Genomic DNA, 10,740 nt, shown 5'->3' on the forward strand with positions numbered 1-10,740 from the left:
TTTTGGGCTCCTAAAGACACGGCTAAAATAGACAAAAGCAAGCAAAACCAGAACCCTGACTCGGAAAACAAGTACCTTGAGGCGATACAAATGACGGATTAAGACGCACACCTCCCCAGGGAACACACTGAAAGACGCTGACTACTGCTTCCGATCTTTGGGGAAATACTGGCAAGTGTGTCGCGGCTTCGCCTTCCTGCCTGAACCACCTATATGTTCACAACGGAAGAGGAACACACCGAACCAGCGTCCACAGCATTTTGGGATCCCGCTTTCGGCGCAGGCAGTCAGTGTGGTGCTCACTCCGCTTCTCAACGTGTCAGTTTGGAAGCCAAAAAGAGCAGGGTTTTTTGGACAGTTTGAGACGCGCATGTTCGCCTCTGTTCATTTTCATATGCACCTGCGATGGTGTAAAACGAGGGGTGTCTCGCGGTTTTGCCAGTACATTCGTTTCTCTTTCCGGTGAACCCCCCTCTATGAGTTCGATCAACGAATACAAGACTTCGGCTATAAGTTGCGTCGGCAACTGTTAGACATGTAGGCCCCCGTGAGGAAGTGGAACCTCCAGTCTTGTCTCTCGAACGAGTCAACAACAGAAAGGCACATCGATCAGAATCCCCGAGATAACGGCGGTGTGTCAACGACGGTTAACGGCTACAGCAATGTGCCACTGGCGCATTGGAAGCATAGTCAGAAACCTAAAAGACCAAGAAAGCGTTATGTCGCCCTCTACATTTGAAGAAGACTTTTTTCAATGGATGTAGCAGCCTGACAACAACAGGATACAAACGACTACGAAGACAAATCGCAGGAGATGACACCAGTAGACGGTACATGTATGAAATGTGCTGTCAGCATAGCGTATTGGCCATCGCTTGATGGAACTGTTCAAAGACGGTGGTGTTATATGCATGTGCTGGCACACCCGTGTGCGTCAGCTGATAAGTTATCAAGAGGCTGCGCATAAGGCATTTCTGATGCCCCCGTGGCTTACATCTTTATGTTTAACACGATATGGAGAAACACCGTATCTCAAAATGCCCGAGACTTAGTCCCTGCGCCAGTGACACGCGGGTTGGTTTGAATCACGATCCCGGGTAGAGCTTCTTCTTTGCCTCGTCCCCTGCCGGTTTTTGTTCGCAAGCGTTGGCCTATGCATGAAGCGAAAAAGCGTCCGTTCGGGATTGTATTGGCACCACGCAATCGGATTTTTTGTCATATGCTACTCGGCACACAGGTGTCAATCCGCATCGTGAAGCAGTATTGGCTCTGTCTTCTTTGGCACCAGCACGGTTGCAGTCGAACACAATGTTTCGTGCTTGCTTTGCTTCTGTTCCGCAGTCCTCTTTTCCATATCGCACGGAACGATATGCTAATCTCCGAGCGGGCCCTACGACAGCGGGTTCGTGTCTGTGCCAGTGTGGGAATACGGGAAGTCCCACGGCAACCGCTGTGAGATTCCAGGCCTAGAGGCTGTTGTCGGTCGAGACTTATTTCCTCTCTACAATACCACTTTCAATACATCAGCTGTTGGGATCGTCAATGCAACATGCGCCAAATGTCTACAACGGTACCATTAGCACGAAAATTATTGCACCTCGATCAAAAGTGTATTTGCCACAGGGATGTTTGGCATGGCAACTCCAACCGAGGCACAGTCTAAAAACAGTCAAACAAAAACGCTCCTATGCGAAATAATGCCAAGGAAGATGGACAAATGTGGAGAACCTGGGGGTAACCCATTCAGGCTTTAGTAGGCGTCGCCAATGTGAGTTGTCACTTCTTGCGTTGTTCCTCGACTGCAAGAAGAGTCTCTATGATTCGGGCAGTTGCATCCCGATGCTCCTCATCCGTGATTACCAACGGAGGAATAAATCGCAGGACCTTCACCCTTGTCGGCTTGGTCAAAATGCCGTTTTCCTTAAGCTTCGTTACAACGTCGTTCGGATCAATGATATCGGAGTCAACTTCTACAGCATTTAGTAGACCTCGTCCTCGGATTTCCTTGATCCACGGCACCTTCCCGTCGAGCTGCTTTGTGAGACAATCCCGAAACTCATTACCAAGCCTTTCAGCTCTGTCAGCGAGTTTCTCATCTTTAAGTACGGTCAGGGCCTCAACAGCCACGGCACATGCCAGTGGGTTGCCTCCGAAAGTGCTGCCATGGGTTCCTGGCTTGAGCACGTCCATGACGTCAGCGCGGCCCATGACTGCACTGATCGGCACGACGCCGGCACTCAAGCTCTTGCCCAGCAGCAAAATGTCCGGATGTACTTCATCGTGGTCTGCCGCAAGGAGCCGGCCTGTTCGACACAGCCCAGTTTGGATTTCATCAACGATAAGGAGTACATCCTTGCTTTTGCATAGCTCGTGTGCGCGCTTCAAATAGCCCTTCTTAGGGACATTCACACCACCCTCTCCTTGGATGGGCTCAACAAAGAAAGCAGCAACATTGGGATCTTTGAGAGCTCCTTCCAGAGCATCTATGTCATCATAATTAATGAGTTCGAATCCTGGGGTGAACGGGCCAAAGCTGGCAACGACATCACACAAGGCACAGAAAGAGTCGTCTTCTCACCGAGCCCAAGACGACAGCGCAGATTCACCTTTTTGTCCTGCAGGAGAATCAGCCACGTATCAAGTTAACCTGTTCCTCTGAAACGCTGTTACCACCCCTGTCAGATTTGGTTATCGACGAGGCCATCGCCAGCCGGGCTCTACGAAACCTCACCCCGTGAGGTGGACAACCTCCTACCGGAACAAACTCGTTACATCGCGGATGAACGCGCTTTGTGCCTTACTTATTGTAGCAATCGAATGTGGTAGATGAACTGCACGCGGTGATTGTCCTCCCCCAGTAGTTGTTGTTGCATAAAATGATTTTGGCAGACTCTTGTGGAACTCCTTTCACTTCGTAAGCCCACTTGCGCGCGATTTTGATAGCAGATTCACCAGCCTCGGCACCTGGCGAGAGCAATAACGCGCATATAGTAAACTCAACCTCCTGCCCGTCACATACGTCATCTTTTACTCCTGTTCCTACACACATTCGTCCCCAGAGAAAAGTTTCGCAAAAGTATTGTCCATCCCGTAGCTGGTAAGCCTGGACTGACTTTGTGTACATTGAGCGCTTCCCGTAGATGGACAAACAGAAGCATCAGCTTTTAACGCTGATTGCGGCGTATCACATTCAGATGACCCTTCTCTGAGCTAACCTGTATTCATGAGGAGGACACGGTCGTAACCAAACATCTCCGCCATGAACCTGCATGCTGGTCCGGTAACGTCATTTCCAAAAGACCGCAGGGTGAGAGTCAACTGCTCCGCCTGTCGGCAGAGTGCCGCTGTGACGCGGGGGTGGCAATGCCCTTGACTGAGGCTCTACAGAGTGTATAACGTAGAGAGGACAAAGTGGTCGTACCAACAGCATTTCCTCAATTCGATTCAGTAGTTAGCCGCTTGTGTAAGCAGAGTCACTACGGTACGCTCTGCTGCGCTCCAGTGCGGATTTCAGCGTCGGTGTTTCTGCGCTCATCGACACGCAGATACACCAATTTACATATGACTCGTGAGACTGCAGGCATCTTACTGGCTACCGTCTGGTCGCTCAGGCAGTATGCATGGTTCCGCTGTACCGGAACGTTGCGACGAGGCAGGGGTTAGTGTTGAAAAATGCACAAAAAGTACACAACTGAAACTTCCCTGTTGGGGCTTCTTTGCTGCCCGCAGGCGCCATGCGGCTTTGTAGAGACAACGGACAAATTATTTACTCATTCTCTGCAAACGCTGTAGTAACGAAATGCAGCCCCGTGTGGTCGTACGCCGCCCAAGAACAGATACGCCGGGACCGACGAATGACTATGTGAGAATACGCTGTTGTATCTGATTTCAGCCGAGCCAAAAATTCCAACTGCGTGCAAATGGTCGGCCTGAGCAACTACCCTCGACGACTTCAATCACCATGAACAAAAGTGAAAACTCGGTTTTTTCACAGAACTGTTGCTTACGGAGACACCGGCGAGAAAGTCATAGTACTCCTTTCCGTTGATATCCCAGACGCGAGCACCTTTACCTTTGCTGATGACAACAGGCACCGGCGCGTAGTTTCCGCAAACGTACTGCCTATCGCAGGCAAAAAAATCTTCTTCCGTTTTGAGCTTTAAGCTATCGCGATAAATGCATATGCTCATTTTCTCGTCGCCATACTGGGCAGCTGCGAGGGCAGTACTGTCGCAGTCTGTCGACATTTTTTTTACGGCAACACACGAAATTGGGACACGTGTATCAGCACAGACAGTGAGCAACTAGATTACCAGAGCAAATTGAGAACCAGTGAGAACGGAATCTGCATGAACAGTGCCTAGTGAAGCGGCGGGATGAAACGCACTGTACCAAATACTCCGTTCCTTCAGTTGACAACCAACTCGACATCGCTAGCAAAAAGCATTGCAGGATAGCAATCGACCAGCAGGTGTTGTCAGGCGTGTACGCTCTCCTCCTCGCTAGAAGCAACCAAGACTATCCCACTACGGTAGATTGTCTGCGCGCTTCTTCGCCGAAAGCAAAGCGCGTGGGCGGCTCCGGGAGAGAGCGTAATGCATGCCGGGAAACGGAAAGGTGCTGTGACTCTCTTAAAGATGCTACACTACTATTGCAACACACTATTCCGACACGGACTTAGTGGCCACACTGGGAACGTCCAATGTTCACCCAAACCTCAAACCGCCATACACCGCTTTAACGGCGGATAGTAGTTAAGCGGGAACTGGCAGTATACTTCCAAGTAAACTGGCCCTGATTTCCACAAAGTAGGCATTTGCAACAAACACGAGTTTGGCGTTATCTATCTATAAGGTCGATCGTCTACACAATTGATCGACAAGAAACATAGTAAACACTGTGACGAGTACCATCAGCGTGGTATTGCTGCCGTAGTATCCCAGACTTTGAGGAGCTCTGGCTGCTTGCAACAGCTTGACGATAGACCTAGCAATTCTAAGTTCATTCGAATAAATGTCTCCACGCGGCGGCAGTGGCGCAACGATGCTGTGGACTAATGACCTGGGCGGAAAAATACGAAGCCCATGTCATCCTTTCAGCTGTAGCCGTGTGCCTTGGGCAGTGCTGATGTCCAAGAACATACGGTGAACGGTGCACGCTTCGTCGGACCAATAATATCTCTCGAAGCGTAAGAGAAGTCTACAGTGAAAGCGCGTGTCGATGCCCGTCAGAAGGCGTCGATCGTTTAGTCGAATATACCGCCCGTTAAAACGCTCCAGCTATGTACCCATCTAGCGACTCAAAGTGTTTTCTTGATAGCCACTCAAAGTGTTTTCTTGATTTTGTTTTCACGTGGGAAAAAATGAAAGTGTAGACGCTCCCGCATCCGCCGAAGGATAAGCTAAAATTTACGAGAGGGCGGGCGGGACGTAATTCAGAGTTCAAATTCCATGTTGATGCGTTGCTTTCCTGGCTCACGATAAGGCCCTGCATGTTGTTTCTGTACTTCGCCGCTATTCCGAACCGAATGGAACTGCACACTTTGTGTTTGCCGACCAGAACGCATTAACGTCAGCCGAAGCAGCCACAACATGTGCCTTGTGTCATCGGTTGGGTACCCAGATATAGCGAGAAGTTGTTTCTGAATTTTGCAGTGCCTTTTTGATTTGACTCGGTTTGCAGCCGCAGCATGGATCTTCCCAAAGACCTCTTGAATCCCACCAAAGCTATGAACAGTTTTTGGGTCCGTAGCTTCCGCAGACGTCTGCGCCTCGTGTGATAGGCGACGGAAAAAGTATGAACAGAGGCAGTTTTACAATAGCAATGTAAAATCTACAATGTTCCCAGTGCACACAATACTACAGGTGTCATGCCATCGGTTGGCGCACAAATCTAGTAGGTTAATTTCTTTCAGTACATGCATGCTTCTGCCTGACCTCCTTCCCAATCCCATGGGGAAGGCAGGCCTGATTGTGCGCATCGAAAAGAGTTTCAGTTAGGTTTCGAGTTTTTCATCAGTCAGTACGCACGAACTGTGTTCACTAGAGATCCTGGGTGTTGTTCACGGAAGACGTGGTTCATATTAACTTCTTCAGCATGTTGTCTGAATCAGAAAGCGCTCGAAACTTCATTCGGCAGCTGGTATTCGAGAGCAATAATCTCGAGGCCTGTTCCCTCGTGACAGTAGAAGTGGCAGAATATCGTGAGAGGTGTGAAGCAGGGCCTCAAAATGACGAGACTACGCGTTCTTATCGGTCGACCGCCAGTGCCTGCTGAACGTATTTCCTGCCTGCTGTAACGTCCATGCAGCAACGGCTTAGAACGTCGGAGCACCACGGGCAGAGCCACGGTCAACCGCGGCGATTTATCTAATCCGCATTTTCTCCATGTTCGGCCGCAGATGCTCGTGTTGATCGGACCGGAAGCTCCTATGGCGGTGCCAGGTAACAAGGAACAGATGGCACAGCAGCTGCCGGCCTACGGTGAACTTCGAGGGTTTCCCTCCTACAGAAACCACCTGATCGAAAATGTCTCTCACGAGCACACACACGCACTCCACCTGTTGGAGGAACTCATGAGGTTCTCCATGCACAACGAGACATTTGGCGATGAATTTATAAATACGGGCTGTCATAACCAATCTCATTCGAGTGAGACGAGGGAGAGCCTCAGTCATCCGGGCAGCCGATTGACAGGGCGAACATGTGACTGTGAAAATCGAACGCTGTGTTCCTGTTGTTGCCGGTGCCGGGCAGGGACGTCACTGTCCATGCTTCTCGAGAGGTCTTTGAGGAACTCATTAAGAGTTGACGCCGTGGTCTTTACACACCGAAAACTGGATCTTAGAAAATCAAAAAACTCAGGTCGGCGCTGCCCGGTGGATGGACGAGTGGGAATCCTCACAGTTCCTTACTCACTCAGCACATTGCGGCCACACGTCAAATGTTATGAGGCGGATGAATCGACCGTGGAGAGCGCTGCGGCGCTCCCGGCAATTTTATGGCAATGGAGGCTATCGATGTCGCTGTGGCAGAACATATTCAAAAGAGTCGCCTACATGCTGACGCACTCCAGAAAAGAATTAGACGGCGTCATCGCGGAGCCACGCTCGCGTACTGTGTGTTTTTCCAACACTACAAACTCGTCTCAGAGTTGGATAGGAGAAGAACGAGGGCAAGGATCCAGGCTGGCCTCTTATGGTGCTGAAACACAGAAAGATACATTAGATCCTGCACAACACGGTTTGCTGGACTCGCTCGGTGGGCAATCCAGCGACTTTTTGGACGGTAAGAAAAAGGTAACGTCGAGCAGGGTGATTGTAAAAACCGCTGTGGCCGAGGTAGCCAGAGAATACACTTAACAAACCCAGTTTTCCGCATACGGTAACCGTTTTTAGAAAAGCCTGTTTTCGTTGTCATCTGCGAGGCATATGATGGCTGCCACATCTCTCTGCACCCCTGACGCCCGTGTGAGATCGTGCATACCTGCAGAACCGTGTGTAAGGACAACAGGTTATCACGTTCCAGTGGGCATTCACTTGCACAGCTTGCTACCAGGCAACGCAAATGTGGCGGTCAGCTCGCTTGATCGGTTGGTGTGGTTGATGTGACAGCTTTGCAGGACATTCTTTCCTTTGTCCGCACTTACGCCTGTTTCATCCCTTGGCTTGCGCCCAGAAGCTTGGAAGCACTGAAAGGCCCTGTGAGCCATAGGCCGAAGCTGGCTCCTCAGCCTTCTTCAGACATTCCTCATGCCGTTCGAGATCTGTCAAGCCGCTGCATCGGTGCGCTCTCCGCCTTGTTCGAGGCACTTCTTTTTGCGTGCGTCGGAGAGGAGAGGCGGCGCGCTCTGTTCTTCTTCCTCTTTTCTCCCTCAGCGTGGTCAATATGGTCTCAGCAGCCTCTGGCGGCATGTACGGACGGTGTGAGCGACGGCAATGAAGGCTCGTGCCCCAAGAAGCGACGGCCATGGAAAAACGACCATGCTAAGCGGGTACTGCTGCGTTGTAGATGCGTTGACAACAGGGGCCTACGAGCACAGGGGAAGCGCTGCAAAACTTTCAAGGCGCTTTTCCAAGCGAGCGTTGCTTGTTCCTGCGCTGCGGTTGCAGCTCTGGTGGCATCCAGGCTTCCGGCGTCCATCTACCCTCTCTTGTTCCCGTCTTGCTATGGGCAGACCCTACACCACTTGGGAAGGCTCCACTTGCCTCTTCACGACCACCGGCGTTCCCGCGAGGACGATGAGGAGCCCAGGAGTCTTGTCTCGTATCAAGGGGAGTGGGATGAGTTCCGTGATTGCGGGCATCCGCTCCGTGCCGGACAGCTGCCAGGTCCCGCTGGCCTATCCGTTCCGGCCACCCGTTTGCGAGTTGTTAGAGCTTGTTCTTCGCACGGTCAGCATTCAGGTCCACCGCTGCGACAGGATGCATCTTCCTTCCACACGGCACGAAAGCAGGAGAAACAGGGGTTCTGGCACATTCCGGCCTCTCCGTCTCCAGAGCATGCGCCAAGATTGCGAGCGGCCCCAGACAGCTTTTACTCGGGCCAGTCGAACTGTTTGCTGGCGGACCGTTCAGTATCGTGCTGGTGCGGCTGCCCGACCGAACAGCAAGTGGACCACTTTTTCTGGTTGCTGCTTCTTATCCTTTCTCCAGCCTTGAACCACGCAAAAAGTCTCCTGGCGATTGTGAAAATGTGTGGGGCACGGGAGAAGGTTGAGAAGAGTGTCACGCGGTTTGGGGACTTCCAATACGCATCAACCAGAGAGATGCCACGGAGTCACGTTCGTCCCGCCGCACCACCGACAGCCTCAACATCCATCGCCGGAAAAGGATGTACCCAGAGCCGCTTTTGGGAGACGAGAGAAGGTTGCCGCGTTGCACGAAGAGCGGTAGCTGTGCCCGTGGGCGCCACGGTTCGATACACAAACTACACGGGAGCGGGCAGACGTTTGGTGTCAGCGCCGTGCGGGCACTACTGGCGAAAACAGAGTGTGGAGTCGCTCCGCCGAGGCCTGCATCAGGCAAGGGTGACAGAACATGGAACCATATTGCTTCTCACGCAGCTACCACTTGAGAGTTTCCTCCAGCGTCTCCTTCCCAACCATAGTGTGCTAGGGCCTCGTTCGTCGCGCCGGCGGACAGTCACACCAGATCACCGAGGAATGCCTTTCACTCGAAGTTTTCCTCGAAGAACAAGCTGCGTTGAAACGACGGTATTCTCCAGAACACGACGCTTCCTTGGAGCGATGCAAGAGAGTTGTGCGCAACAGACAGATAGCTCGACTGCTAACCGGGTGTCGAGCCGGGGCGTGCCAGGGGCCATTCATGCACCAGGGAGAAGAAAGGCACAACAAGCGTTTCCTCTTCGTGCAGGCGACACTGGCAATCAGGAAGGCTGTGGACATACATATCTGAATTCCGTTGAGCTCACAGCTGTCGAACACATGCGAGGCGTGGATCGAATCGGATACCTGTGTTGTCTTCTTCAACACTGTAAGGAACTCGACACTCTGCAGTGAGTAGTCCTTGACATTGCTCCTGAACGCTTTGAAACCTCCTCCTCTCTATCCTACCGCACAGTACCTGTTCATTCAGCGAGGCGAGGTCCCTCTGTGATATACGAGTAAGACACTAGCGGGGTCTGTCTCGTGGTAATCAAACCGAAGAAATTGGCGACGCACCGTGCACAACACGCAACATAATTGACGCCGTTGCACGTATTTGTGTACCACGTGCTTCGTTCGCTTATATGCTCGTGAGGTGCCTGTGGATAGGATTTCATTTGGGAGACACTGGGTGTCGAAAACGTTTACCGTCGCTCCTGGATGTTTCCAAGCACATTGTTCACGAATATACACAGCAATACAGGTGTGCTGATCACCTAGATGATTGAAGGCATGCTCCCACGTTGTGTCTCGAGGCGTGCCCCTCTACGGTCCAGCTGCTGAGAAGCACTGGAGAATTCCCTGTGTTCTTTGAGCAGGTACTGAGTTTTCAAAGAATCCCTCAGCTGTGCTTTCAGTTCGAGGCTTCCATGCGACTCCTCGCTGCAGACCTGTATTTCTCTGCAGCCCTTATCCAGCTAAACGCCCTCGTTCACTCTATTTCCCACCGTATCTCCTTGTCGCCCCGGATTGCGTTTCTCCTCACGAAACGAACAGGCGGTTGCCGTCCAGCCCAAAACAGCACAGTCGCGATCTTTCAGAAACTCCGAGACTTCCTCACTCATATGCTTTTTCTGTCTCTCCACTACACTCTCCAAGTTTTGGTGCCAGCGCGGGTTCAACGCCGACGAGTTGCGTGTTGGGCCGAAGGTTATGTTTCTCATGGCAACCTCGACAGCGACTCCACATCGCGGCCACGAGGTTCCTGCCATCAAGACACACACTTGTGGAACTCCATTGGGATTTGCTCAGACAATGGACCTGTTTACGTGCCGTCTCAACACGCACCGATCGCGACAACTTGTGTCGATTCTACGGGCCGATTGAAATCCAGCAAGACATCAAAGAGTCACGGTGCATCCGAAAATGCTCCAGAGTTGAAGACAATGCTACCCGGCTCGTATCGGCTTGTCGAAGGCTCTTTCTCGCCTTTCCGAGAGTTCCAGATGATTTTCGTGCACACGCTTCCGGCTTTCACATTGAGCACAGAAGTTGGAAGGGAACTGCTAATGAATCACTGGCCCTGGGACTGCCTTGACGCTGACTTCGGTGAGTTAGAGGGAGCGTTGGGACGAA

The 10,740-nt window shown here is 51.7% G+C and overlaps 2 protein-coding genes across 2 annotated transcripts; one reads left to right on the top strand and one right to left on the bottom strand.

Moving 5' to 3' along the window:
* Positions 1-1,776: 1,776 nt before the first annotated feature.
* NCLIV_037280 (putative ornithine aminotransferase) lies at positions 1,777-4,247 on the bottom strand (the record flags this gene model as incomplete). Its single annotated transcript, XM_003883929.1, has 4 exons — positions 1,777-2,533; positions 2,802-2,964; positions 3,216-3,381; positions 4,008-4,247. 4 exons carry the CDS (start codon positions 4,245-4,247, stop codon positions 1,777-1,779), a joined length of 1,326 nt encoding a protein of 441 aa, XP_003883978.1.
* Positions 4,248-6,400: 2,153 nt separating this feature from the next.
* Positions 6,401-10,702, top strand: NCLIV_037290 (conserved hypothetical protein; the record flags this gene model as incomplete). Its single annotated transcript, XM_003883930.1, has 3 exons — positions 6,401-7,286; positions 7,613-9,493; positions 9,984-10,702. 3 exons carry the CDS (start codon positions 6,401-6,403, stop codon positions 10,700-10,702), a joined length of 3,486 nt encoding a protein of 1,161 aa, XP_003883979.1.
* Positions 10,703-10,740: the final 38 nt, after the last annotated feature.

Source organism: Neospora caninum, chromosome VIII, assembly GCF_000208865.1.
Source record: "Neospora caninum Liverpool complete genome, chromosome VIII".
Taxonomy (NCBI): domain Eukaryota; phylum Apicomplexa; class Conoidasida; order Eucoccidiorida; family Sarcocystidae; genus Neospora; species Neospora caninum.